Source organism: Pagrus pagrus (genome assembly GCF_965226575.1).
Source record: "Pagrus pagrus genome assembly, chromosome: 18".
Classification (NCBI taxonomy): Eukaryota; Metazoa; Chordata; class Actinopteri; order Spariformes; family Sparidae; genus Pagrus; species Pagrus pagrus.
This window is the reverse complement of record NC_140202.1, coordinates 3,942,173-3,956,366: the sequence shown is the minus strand read 5'-3', so window position 1 is coordinate 3,956,366 and position 14,194 is coordinate 3,942,173. Positions and strand designations below refer to the sequence as shown.

General features: G+C 41.2%; 1 protein-coding gene across 2 annotated transcripts in view; it reads left to right on the top strand.

The window, feature by feature from the left end:
- The first annotated feature begins 1,668 nt into the window (after positions 1–1,668).
- rock2a (rho-associated, coiled-coil containing protein kinase 2a) overlaps positions 1,669–14,194 on the top strand; it is a 36,053-nt gene continuing 23,527 nt past the window's right edge. For both annotated transcript variants that reach the window (XM_084382207.1, XM_084382208.1), the window contains exon 1: positions 1,669–2,537. In XM_084382207.1, coding sequence (XP_084238333.1) covers positions 2,439–2,537 — 99 coding nt within the window. In that variant the 5' untranslated portion in view covers positions 1,669–2,438. The remainder of the gene's footprint in view (positions 2,538–14,194) is intronic.

Here is a 14,194-nt window from a genome sequence, read left to right as displayed (position 1 = left end):
TTGCCTGGTGTTGTGAATGCTTGTTCACTGTCAGGACTTACTGAGACACTTGAACTGAACAGGGCCATCATTAACGTTGTTTGTAGCACTTGTGCTTTTCTTCTACAAAGACCTAGAAATCAAACAGATACACTCGTGTTTTTTGCACAGATAATTGGAACTGAGCAATTTAAACCCATAAATTTAAACCTGTTAAATTAAAATTGTTGATAAGAGATATTAACTAAACTGATCTGACGAAGAAGCAAATGTTGCCAAGATAATTTGCCAGTGTGAAAAATAATGAGAATGTTACTGTCAGCAGGGGTGCAGTTTCTTTCTCTCACCTCTGATTGCTGCTTTGGAAATCAAAGGCTCAATTAAACTTCATCAACAATCTCAGCTGAAAAGCAGTGAAATAATAACATCCCAGTGGCTACATGTTTTAAACAAAATGCTAAAAAAAGAACGACTAAATACCACAGGAAATGATTGATTACATAAAATTGATATTCCCTGCAGAATGGAGGCCGATGTGGTATTGAATTAGCCAGAACATCGTATTCCTGTTTTGGTGCAAAGATGAGGTAACACTACAGTTCATTACTGAGTCTTTCACACTACTTTTCCAAAATATCACCTGCCGAACAAAGCGCTATGAGGGCTTTTCCTTGGATTTTCCGTAACTAAAGGTTATGTGTCTACAGGTGGTGCTTGTGTGTTTATCTGTTCCACCGCCGTGGCTGCTGCTCCTGATGCAAACTAACTGTTCCAAATAAAGAAAATGTAAAATGCATCATTTCCTGTTCGTGACACAGAATTTTTCCCAGGAAAGAGCATGCACACACAGCAGCTGTGTGCTGTACAGCAAATGTAAATGGATTCAAATTGAAAGACTGGTGTGCTACATCAATGAAAGGGACAATTTCTCTGTATAAATATAAAACAACAGTTCATTATAGTGGAGCAGCGACTATCAAGTTGGAGCGAGGTGAAGGGATGCAACTGTGGTCCAAGTGCTCCCTCTGTTGTGTGAAAAAGAATACATCACATCTTCTGACTACAACACCCACTCTTTCTTTCTTTCTTTCTTTCTTTCTTTCTTTCTTTCTCAGTAACACAGTTATTACAGGGAAGAATTTGTCCTACTATTCAATTGATCTCTGTAACTGAGATCATCAGGGTTCATTTCAATCATCTCCTGATCACTTACGAACTCAAACTATTCCTGATTTTTTCAGAGCGACCCTAACGTCTAAATTGTTCTTACTATTTAATTTAATCTGTGGTTCTCAAAGTGGAGTCTAGGGACCCCCAAAGGTCCCAGAGGAGGTTCCAGGGGGTCCCCAGCAATAAAGGGGAATCATTTTTTTCACTTTAATACATCCATAAATAATTAGCCTACTGGAGGTGATACAGAACTGAAAAGCTGGAAATCTTTTTCTGAATGAAAGTTACACTTGATATACTGCAGAAATGAACTTTATGTTTGTAGGAATGTTGTAGGAGCAGCTACTAGTTAGTGGAAGTATGATAAGTGCTATTGTGTTTAGCAGCTAATTATTCGTTGCAGACAGAGAGGTAGAGGTGCAGGAGGACGGGACAGGTGGCTTATGGGTAACTGAGTCCTCGGTGTGTTGATGTCAGGGGGAGGAGAGAGACTTCCAGACTGACTCAGTGTCTGTCGGTGTGTGTAGATGTGAGTGTGCGGCGAGGAATTCATCCGCTGGAGGACTTTTCTCTACGAATAAAAACTACTTGTTGGTGTGAAATAAGCCGACACCAGGGCCGAGACGAGGAGGACGAACGTGAAAATGCGAGAAGAAGTCCAGGAAGAGAGTGTGTGCTTATTAAAAATTCAGCGCGGGAGAACAGACATTATCGCCCCTTCTTCAGATGACTTGTGGCAGCACTGAGGAGAAACTACAGCACTAACGGGCTCCGAGCGTTGTTGAATGGGGTGAAACGAAGCGGAATTCTCTGTTAAAGGCGAGTCCAAAGCTTTTCCAAGCGGCCAAAAAACCAAAGGGAAGGGGAGGAGAGGGGGGCAAAGAAAACGCCCTGCTGCCTGTTGCTGCTATCTCCACATTCAAACTTTATCGACGAGTTGGAAAATGCATCTTTCACTTACCAGGAGGTGATAATAATAATAATAATAATAACTCAAGTGTGACGTTATCTTTATTCGCTTGAAGCTCAAAGTGCAAGTTAACCGAGGACGAGCTCACTTGGCAAGTTTTTGGGAAGCGGGGAGTCTCTCAGCTTTGGGAATATTTTTCTCCTCATTGTGCACACTATTCCTGTTGGAGGCGAGTTGGGTGGGCTGAGAGCCCAGGGCTGCTCCGCTAGGCCCACGGCCATTAGCCAGGAACAAAGAGGAGGTTTCACATGTAAACTCACACAGTTTTGGACAAACCTCCGCATATTTTACTCTACTTTGACCCACCGACGCTGCAGTCATGTCGCTCGGCGCCGAGAGGCGGATGGAAACCCGGCTGAAGAAGCTGGAGGACATGATCAGAGATCCCAAGTCTGCCATAAACCTGGAAAGTTTGCTGGTGAGTCAAGTGGGATACACCTCATAGATTATTCATGTTGTCTGTTCGCTGAAACGCTAGACACGCATGCACACCTTTAGGTAACGTTATGCTGTTGACATTCAGCTATACATCTTCCTTCTTCTTCTTTACCTGCTACTGTTAGCATTGTTTTGAACTAGGCAAACTGTGATGCTGCACATGAATATTCTTTATTATTTTTGTCATGCACACCAAACTGCACAGTTTTCATTCTGTCCCGAAATCAGACACTTGGCCATAATACCCCATTTCTAGAAAAAGCAGCCTAAAGAAGAGGCTGATGGTTGATGTACTGTAGGTAGGCCTGATTAATAGTTAAGACTGAGTGCAGACAGTGCAGTTTGGGGCTCTGTGAAGCGTGTCTACAGATTAGGATTAACTAGTGGAGAATGTCCCTCTTGGTGTTTTTATGGAGACCAATATTTCCAGCTGAAACTCCCTCCTGTGTGACTTTTGGGCCCACCAGACCAGGATAGTCCCACCACCCACTATATTGATACACTTAGGACAACCTGAGGAAGATGTTGTCCACTCAGTAACAAACTTTCTTTCTTGTTGTTGTTTTTTTTATTCAACTTTTAACTACGACAATACTCACAAACCTTAAGATAGATGTATTTATATATTCAGTTCAGTTCAAAGGGGCTTTATTGGCATAGGAAACAGACCTGTCATTGCCAATGCAGGAGTGAAATAAAATCAACAAAAAAGTACATAAACAGAAGAACTGTTCCATGTAATATGTATATACAGATAAGTGAAACAAATATAATAAAATATACAATATGTATACTTGCTGTTAAACAGCAAAAGTATGATACCAGTATGATACAACCGAAGCTACAGCTTTATTCCCGGGTGAAATAAGAACTGTTTAATCATCCAAAAAACAAAACTACAGGACACGCTATCTTTGGCATGAATCGCTGATAAGATGGAAAACTGCTGAATCATAATTCATTTTGATATGTATGTGATAGCATGCAGAACAATACTCTAAACCAGTCTCTGTCTAAATGTTGACCTGAAAACCATGTATTCCAGTAATGCATACTTTTGCATACAGCAAGTGCGTCATAGTGATTCCAATTTGAGATGTTTCTGTCTTGCTTTCCCACATACATTTCTGGGAAGCGAGCTAATGCCTTTCCAGCGCTGTTTCCTCTGAGGTGAAGTTGTCAGAAGTAGTGAGATTTTCACAGATTCTTTAGTAAGTAAGCAGCAAAATCTCATGTCTTTTTGTCCTTTTTTACACTTTTTTGACCATCAGAAGATTGATTAGTCTGATCTAGTCAGATCACCGGGCTGTGGATGGACCAGTGTTGTTAAAGGTTGTTGAGGATTATACAAAGTCAAAACAGGGTATTTGTATTTAAAATTCCCTCTACTGATACAATCTAATGCCACCATGTATTGTGTCAGATACTGAGGGGGAATCAAAGGGAATTCATTGCTACTAACTCTTTTACAAATAGCAGAAATCTGAGCTGTCTTTTACATGATAAAGATATATTATTCTGCAATGAGTTGTTATTTTTCTGTGGAGACTAATCTGAACAAGGGGTATACTGTACCTCTTGACAGATGCTTTTGGCAAGTTTTGTGATGTCTTAAAGTTGCATAAGGCAGTGGAAAAATCCCCCCGTTGTACCAGTGTACATTGTGCCATCAGGCTGAAATAGGAAAGAAGGTCTAAAGACACTTTAGATTAACACTGTTTTCCTAAAATAGATTCTGATGTCTGTTATGGACACTTCTCCCCGGGAACTAGCAAATCTGAATTTGAGGGATGAGCACTTTGAAAGCTCTGATCAGAGATGGCTCCAGTGTCTGGACACAAACCGTCACTTTTAACTGTAGGTCAGAGGTGCCACAGTACCTACTTTAGCTGTAACGTTACATCTGTCGTAGAGGTGGTGTTTAAATTTCTGGACCCCCTAACTGGACATGACAGAGGACAAACACACTGTCGGGTCTATCTTAAAAAGCATCACCTCACCCCTTTTAATGGGCCCCATCTAGCTTGGGGCCCCCTGTACATTCCCTCCACTGCGCCCCCCCTCCACTCCACACTACTTGAGGCACTCCCGGTCTATTCCCTCTTCTCTTAAAACATTAGGCAGAATACTTGCTTGAACACCGGTGGTGTTTACATCCTGCACGCGAGCCGGAGAGATAGAGGTGTTGAGTGTTGGAGACAAAAGTTGAGTGGGAAGCATGCGTAGGAGAGAACAGGCTGCAGTTTTCCATTTTTAGCTGCCTCAGTGGTGTCGATGGGATCAAGAAGTTTTGCTGCTCAGGGTTGGATTCAAATGTGCACGCACGCACTAACATTTGAGGGCTCAGAAATGTCCTTTTTTGCAGGTGGAATAAAAACATGCATACTTTAAGTGCCTTAATAATTGCTCACAGGCTCATATTCGGTAAACAGTGAATCACAAGGCCCCTGCTATTGTAGCATAGCAACAGCATTATTAAACACCAGAAGAAGCTGCTTTGTTGACTATTATTTAGTCTCCTACATAACAGCTGAGTAGAAAAAACTCTGTAATTAATGTCAGGTTTGTACTTTTCATTCGACTTGCAGTTAGATGTGTTCAGGACTTGAGTGGGCTGATTACCCTGAGGATACGGAGAGCTGACAGGGAGGAATCTGCAGCATCTGTCAAGTAAACTCAGTGACCTTCCTGTAAAGAAAGCTGACCATTTGGCTGCAAGCTAGGATGGACAGTGTTGTACTCTTGACATTATTATTAGGAGACAGAGATTCCTCTGTTAAAATAATATTGCGATATTTTTTGGCAACATCATGATACACAATATTTAGCTTGATATTTTCAACTCTGCTCTAAAGCACTTCATAAATGCTAGGACTGGGTGACAAAATCAAATATCACATATTTTTGATCAGGTATCTAGATATTGATATTGCAACAATAATGTAATTAATCAATCAATCAATCTTTATTTGTATAGCGCCAAATCACAACAAAAGTCATCTCATGCCACTTTCCAAATTGAGCAGGTCTAAACCATACTCCTTGATTAATTTAATGTGAGGATTACTTTTGTCATCAAATATTAACAACGTGATTTTTGATAAGTCACCATCAGTAATGTGGAGGTAATGACAAAGGTCGATGGTCAGCTGTCAGCCAATTTAAGGGCCATTGGTGAGCGTCTGTGGTTCTAGTTGTTGTGGCGTGTCCAACCCCATTGATGCTAGTTGGCCTTTGTTGGCAGCTTTTGACAATTGAGCATGTTGTATCAGCAGTGGAGGCCGTGTGCAAGAGAAATCACTCTGATTGGCTGTTCAATTAAGGAAATCAGTGCGCGAGAAGAGAAACGGGGAGAAAAAAGGGAAATCCCTTTGAGCCTGTTGCTGTAGTTAGTGTCTGATTTAACTCATTTAGTGTGGTATCGGACATATTTCCGATCAGATGTGGCTATATTAGCCAGAGTGGTATCAAAAAACGCTGCTTAATCAAAACAATGGTTTGTAAATCCGCAGTCCCAGGTATTCCGGTTTCCCTTTTTCAATGACAATACAGACTACCTCTACCTGGTGATATGGAGAGTTACTCCCTTACACAGGCCCAGAACATATGAGCTAGTTGGCTCTCCGCTGTGGTCCTTGCAGTGTGTTCAAGTGTAGATATTTGGTCGAGAAACGGGCAACATGAGGCAGTGCAACAGTCAAGCTTGCTGTGTCTGGGCCATTTGTGGGTAAAGGCAAGTATTAGAACAAGTAGAACAGTCTGGTGAGTTCAGAACATTACATCACTTTACTGTGATGCAGTGTTAAAGCCAGGAAAAGACAACACTTGTGCCATAGCAGGATATAACGACATCCAAAAGAGGATATACTGTACAGTCTCATATCATCATAACAATATATTATCGTTATATTGCCCAGCCCTTCCTGCTTCTGAAAAGGACAAAATAGCCTTCAAAAATCACACAAATGGTGCTTTAATGATGCTGTGCACTCTGGTCGTATAAACTCTAAATAACTGTTCTGCCTCTATCAGCATTCAATCGAATTTAACCTGAAGTCTCAGCAACCTTCCCCCAGTGCAAACTGCAGTGATCATTATTTGGCAGCACATTACTGCTGACTGACCGAAGTACTGGACTTAACTTGGCAGCTCCCAGCATAGCCAGCGATTGTTGAGGGCAAGCGAAAAGAAAGGACATTTTTCAAGATAAAGAAAAATATGGACACTTGATTGCAAGTCGCATAAGTTGCCTTTCTGCCGTCCTAAAGGAAATGACCTCACTGAGTAAATAGTTGGCAGCTATATATGGGGCTCAAAGTCCCTGCGAATGACTGCACTTTCCCCTTTCACTTCTCAGTCTTATCTCTTTCTCTGGCTCTGCTTCTCTCTCAGCCTGCAGCTCGGCCCCTCCTCTCGGGCTCGTTAAACACACTGCAGGTATTTTAACTGTAGCTCCGGCCCAAACCCTTTTGATTGAGCTGCAGACCTGGTACTGCCAGATAACTTAATGCACGGCACTTAAGAGTGAACGATATGAGATGTGGAGAGCTCATGAGTTGGTCTGATGTCTTCCAGATCATCTCTTGTGGGCGGTCACTGGCTGTCTCTTTTCTTTTCATTCAGTACTGACCCTCTTCTCACCCAGCATTAGGTGCCAAAGCCATTTAAAGTACATGCTATTCCTTCCTTTGTTTGTCTCATCTCCGACCTAATGTTAATCACTCTTCTTCTCACTGAGCATCTCCTGTCTCCCCCTTTTGCTAAATCTTCTCTGTTCCTGTCCATTCCTCTTATCTTATTGCCCCACTACCCCCCCTGCCCATACTGGAACTCCTTCCATTAAAGTGTAGCTCCTCAGGGAGGTGGGGGTAACCCCTGTGTGTCGTGTTCTCTGTCTGTGCCCTGACATCCAACGTGAGTGTCCGCTTCGTCTCTGGAGTGCAGTTGAGTTGTTCTCAGCCAAGCAGCAGTAGCAGTCCCAGCTTCAATGTGCTAGCTGGATAGAAACACTGCCTTATAAGGCACTGGGGACGGTGGCCCCAGCCAATTTTTTTTTTGCTGCAAAACAAGCCAGTCTCTCTGCTCCACACCTCCTCTGGTGAGACGCTCAGGCCTCTCTCCACAGTCTTTTTTGGTTTTTGCTCCAGTCCAGTGAAGAAGACCCGGTGACTTCCGGGTGTGCAAGCCCTCAACTGCCTTAAAATGTCACACTTCACTTCATCTATGTATCATCTGATCCACTTTAACCGTCAGAACTAAAGATTTTATCAGGGTTCTCCCTGTTTACTAAAGCCATAGATGGCCAGCTTGGGGTATTCCTAAATATCTATGATCATTTTTTTTGTCAAGGCTTTATTTTGAACCACAAGTATCCCTATTTCACTTACTTGTGCTGTCTCTGGGCAAAGCCCGACAGTTAGATAAGGAGCTTGATGCCACCTCATGTCAGTATAGTGAATATGTAGCTACACCCAGCAGCCGGTTAGCTTTGCTTAGCTTAGCATGAAGACTGGAAACGAGGGGAAAATACACATACTAGCAGCTCTAAAACTCACTAATTAACATCATATGTCTTATTTGTTTAATCGATATAAAACACAGAAGTGTTTTATGTGCGGTTACGTTATGTGTAAATATTTTGTGACCATATGACACAAGATTTCAGGGATTTACTGGACCTGGCAAGAAATAGTCTGATGCATCCTCTCCCGTTGTCTTGCATAGCCTCACCTGCAGTATCTCCACAGCTCTGCGTCAGTGCTGGAGAAATGTCTGGCTGCACCCTGAATCATTCTGGTAGAGGGAATAAAACACTCTGGCTTGTTTGTAGTTCTTTTAACCAATCACAATCATCTTGGTTGGGTTTTGCACATGTAGGGAGATGAGTCCCTACATTAAAGTGGCTTCAAATAAAAAGGTAATATCTGCTAGCTTGTTTAGGTTCGTATCATTAGCGACCAGGTTAGTATTATGCCTCGTTTCCACATATGTATGTGACTGGTGTGTGAGATTCTTAAGTATATGAATAATGCCCCTAGTGTCCAACGCAAGGAAATGCATTTCCTTATGGATGGATTCCTTATGGATGGATCTGTTTAGCAGAGGGTGAAAGGCTAATTCTGTCTGTTTTTTGCCTTCCCGTCATGTGGAACATGAGGTTGGAGCCCCCTGTGGTTTTATGGGATGCTATGTATGGCATATTGCCCAAGGTCTTGTATTTTTGTCTAAGTACATTAGGATTTTGATTTGGGACCCTTAATTGGTTTCTGAACATCTCTGCATTAACATGTTTTCTGAAGACAAAATCTATGTTCAACTGGCCACACTTAAGTGATTGTTGTTGATTTCCCAGCTGTTGTGGTACATCAGGCAGCTGTTTACTGTTTACCTAAAACTAACTACTTCCTGGCAGGTGCATTATGTCAAAATTATCCAAGTAGTAATGTCTGGGGAACAAAACTTTAATGTGATTCATAACTCTTGAGTGTAGTTATTTTGCTTTAAAAGGTAAAAGGATTCCCCCACCCCCCCGGCTGCTGTAAAACATTCATTACAAACTGAGCAAAAATCAAAGTCCAGTGCACACAAACACACATAAATATACACATACCTCCCAGCACCGTAATTACGAATTATATAATACCTTGGACAAATGGAACAAGACATGAGCCGGTCCAAGATCCACCTTACAGGGATGTAAGAAGGAATGTGAAAAATGAGGAAGAACTTAATCTCCAGAAATTAATGGATACTCTGTATTGCCAGAAAACACAAAAATATAGCTGCCCATCTGGTCGTGTGAACAACTCCTCATCCATTCTCTTAATATGACATTTGGACGAAAAGCAAAACTGGAATGGGATGCTTCGATGTGTTCACAGTGGTATATGTGGTTCTCATGTGAAAGGAAATGTATACACCCTAAGATTTGTCTTAATCTGGTGGATCTGCTTGTCTAGACATAAAGACTGTGGCCGAGATAATGTGGCTGTGCATTCACCCTTCAAGAACAATGTAGCCTGGTTTAATTTAAATCATTTAAACTTGTGAACACAAACTTGTGTCTTGGCTAAAGCAACAGTCCTCAGTCACTAATCTCTGTGTGTAATTTTGGATATCACAGCTTCTTTTGAAGATCTGACTTTTAAAGAGCTTTCACTTTCCACACCGATCACAGGCATGTGAACAATGGCCAAATGCACAAATCGTGTTGTTAAATCCTGCTGCAGATTCTTCACCCTGATTTGTGAGTGTTAAAGAGTTTGATACCTGAGTCTTCAGTTTATTTTTAGTTTGAAATGAGGGTGTGAGTGTGCAGCATAGAAGAGAACAGGAGTCTCCCACGCATAAACCATCCATCTGGCCTCAGCGTTATCATGCCATCACAACCTGCTGGTGAAACACAGCCTCCTACACACAAACACACACTTTTTCTCTCTCACACACACACATACATATGCATGTACAGGCTCTGGTACTCATGGACACACATTTGTGTTCAATTTTCACAAGCACGTTATTCACTTGATCTTAGCAACACACAAGCTGCATTGTGTGCAACCAGCAGCAACGGTCGAACAATACAACACAAACAACTATGGATTGTCAGTGAGTTCATACAGCCTTTATTTCCTTTAACAAACCCAAACAAGTGTGTTTATATATGTGTGGTGGTGTTTTAGTGTTGAGGCTGGCAGTTATAATTGAAATGATTTGTTCCAGTAAAAAATATTTATATTCAAACTGAACCCTGTTCATGCAAAAGGGTTGAAACTGAAACCCCATTTGAAACTCAGCCTAATGATGTCATTCAAGCATTACTGGCTTTTTATTGCACGTTGGCCCAGTATATCTATTCAGTGGCAGGGAAACTGGATATTCGTGCCTTAGTTAAGGATTTATGTGACAAAGTCACATACATTTATTTGAAGTTTTAGCCTCTCAAACGTGAATATTTTTTGGTATTCATACTCGATGGTGACAATTAGAATTTCTCAGAGTTTTAGACTGTCGGTCAGAAAAAAAACAAGAAGGTACAATTTTAAACAATTTCTTTAATCGATGGTCAGCCACTCAAACTGAAGATGTCACTTAGGCCTCTGGGCAATTGTGATAAGCATTTTTCACAAGGTTTTGGCATGTTATTGACTAAACTATTAGTCAATTAATCATGAAAATAATCGCTAGATGCAGCACTTGTGATGGTTAGTTTTTGCTATTTGTTGACCATTTATAGACCATACAATTAAGAAAGGAATCAGTAGATCATTCCAGTTCAAGAGTCAAGGGAAAAAAAGGTAAGTTTTTTTCCTTGGGGGATTTTTCAGAGGCTGGAAGGGGACAGTATTTTACAGGACAAAATCAAATATCGTTTAGTTCCCGACTACTTGGGAACCAGTAAAAATACATCTTTAGTTGCAGCCATAATCAACTGTTCATCATGTCAAAGACAAATGTTGACAAGTTATAGGTTTTATTATCTTCATTTGATGGACGTGGACATAAATATAGGACATGATTTGAAACATATCCCAGTAGTGACCAGTGCCAATATAATAGAAGTGGAACATTATGAGCATCTAGACAGCTGAGTTTAAGGTTAAAATATAACAGGACATTATGTACATGCAGTCCTATCTTTGCTATGTATTTTTTCTGGCACACTCCTCAGTGTACTTTATAATAATGCAAGAGTGCCAGAAATGCACAGGGCACAGGAGCATGGGACAGAAATCTGTCAAAAACAAGATTAAGACATACCCTTGTTATTCCCCGCGGGGACATTAGCTGTGCTATTTGTGAGCCTCTGCAGGATTCCTGCCGTTGTGTCTTTCTTGGAGAGTTTACGGGCCCTGCCTGGCACAGTCCCCCTCACTCTGCCCAGCCCACCGTTTATCCCCACAACTATTTTTAAAACGGCTGGAATTCAATCAAAACATTAACTTTCTGCTCAATCCTTTTAAAGTCCAGAGCAGTGCTGCTTGTTTTCTGTTCCACATGCCTAGTGATGAGATGGGTATGAGGGGAGGAAGAGGGTTTTTTTCAGGGGGAAATAACTGCACACAAAGCAGGGAGAGTTTGTGATGTGAAAGGCTTTGAAAAGCTGGGTTATTCCTCTCTGTGTTTAGCTCCTTTCAGGTTAACATCATCACATTCCTGACTGGTGTATCCACGTGGCTTTTTATAGGGTGATAAAGAGTGGAAGCAGAGATCAGAGATTGGCAGCTCCGTAATGTCAACAGCAGTTTGGGTAAATAAAATAGAAAAGAATAGACTGCAGAAACAGAGCGCTTATAAAACTCCTGCCTGCTGTTCCTCTGTAGCGTCGACTGGTTTCGACTCTTTGTATTTTGCAGGAGTTGCTAAGCAACCAGCCATAACCCCCTGGCTGGAGTACAGTATAGCGGAGATAAAATGCTGAAGTGCTATCTAATAGATACATAACAACTCATACTGATAAGCCTAACTGGACAAATACTGCGATTGGCTCACTGTAAGTTGTACAAGGAAGTGTCCCGTATATCAGGCTCAGGTATTGCACCTGACATCATGGTTTGTAATTATTTAGATCCATTGTTACTAAAAGACCCTGCTCCCTTTGATGTAAGTGAAGCATTACTGCGGACGAGGAAGGGAGGATGGCTGGTTGTCTGGAACAGGTCCAGTTATGTCAGATGCATTAAAGTTTAAATTGTCGATCCAGCTTTACACTTCCCCAGACACTTGTCAGTTATTTAATATTTATAGATAGCTGCTTCGACTAAGTAGCCGAGAAATGTCCTCCAGAGTCTTGTTGGCATTTTTTACAGTAATGCTAATAGAATCAAATGAGAAGAGCTGTGTGCAGCCATTTCTCTTGTCTAACGCAAAGGCACTGAATATCTTCCTATGTATGACCCACGAGGTCTCTGTAAATCGTAATGTCTTTACATGTCCACTCATGTGGTCAGCAAAGATATTTTAGAGGAGAATGTCATTTTCACAAGCAACATAGAGGCTTGGCTCACACCTCTCGAGGTGCTACTTCCTTTTGTATGTCTTCATCCGAGTTAGCAGCGTTAAACCTACAGTATGTTATTTCTGACACTCTCAGGGGTCTCTCAATCAAAACACAAGACGTACTGTAAGTAGTGTGGAATTATGGGAGTTGTTGTCTTCTATGTTAAATCACCACCATTGTTGATGAATATCTATGTGACTCAGTCAGAAATGTTCAAGGACAGGGTCATGTTTTAAAGTTCTATTCTTGTTATGTTTAGTCTCATTTGCAAACTTGCCTCCTCGCTCTGACTCTGTCCTGGAAGTTAAAGCAACAGGCAACCAAATGAAACACACCATTACCTTAAATGATATTAAGATTTCTCTGGGTTTAAACATGGTTGGAAACATTTAGGATAATGTAAGTGCACAACTCAACAAAATATACAACAAAGGTCTAGTTGTTTCTAGACATTTATATGCAGAACTGTCACATATCATATTTACAAAGTGCTGTTTGATTTGCCAAAGAAAAAAAACCAATCATGTGTCATAGATCCACCAACATTATTTCACTAGTTCACTGCAGAGCCGTCACCAGGGCAACATGTATTTATTTATTTCTCCTTCCTCCACACTTGATTCATCTTGTTTAATGGAGAGATGTGGACATGACAGAGAAAGGAATAATAATAATATGTCACTAAGCTTGCAGATAGGGAATGTTTGCTACATGCCTGTAGCGAATCCAAGCATTGCAACAGAGTGTTTACTTTGTATTTCTCGTGGCAACTGTCGACGAACAACTTTTGTCATCTTTTTCATGTCCAAAGTAGGAAATCTGTGAAAGTGAATCTCCTCTGCCTCAGACTCTTTCTGCTTTGGTTCAGATCACCAACTTCCTCCACCTGCCATGCTGCTTTGCTGTTCTTTTTTGGTTTGTGAACCTCCAACCTTACCATGTGACAATACGAACATGAATAATTACTAATTGATCTTTGTGATGCACATTGACCCTTCCCTCAAAAAACACTGAAGACTTCTGAACTATTTAGTGACACTTGATCTCTGTTTGCTTGAAAGTGCATCGTTTCCATCCATTACATTGGGCTGAAGGGCGTACACCTCAGTACATAAACTCCACATGTGACCTGTCTGAGCTGTGTCCAGCTGTGTGTCAGTTCACTTCAAGAGAACGTTGTGGTTTCATAGTTCACTTATTTGCTTCTGAGAAAGCAGCTTCGACATGCAGATGGTTATGAAAGTTTTCATTTTTAGAGATTGTTATTTGCCAAACTAACATCAATTGATTTTCTCCGGCATCTAATAATGTCTGCCTGCAACCTCAGGCTGCTGAATGAAGAATGTGTTGAAATGATAACAGCAATAAACAAGCATTACCTCTCTTAAAAGCAAAGACCCACATGAAAATTGAATGTTTACAGTTTGAATTTTAAACAGCATCTGAAACTAAATTCATGATTTATTTAAGGCCTGGAGCATTATGAAAATGATATCTGAGCTTTGCCATGGCAGCTTGATGCACAGTGACTGTTTACCCTCCTGCTCCTAACAGATGTACTCTTGGCATCACACACTGTGACTAAATGGAAGTGACGAAAGATGCTGTACATAGTCTGTAGTTACTAGGAGATACAA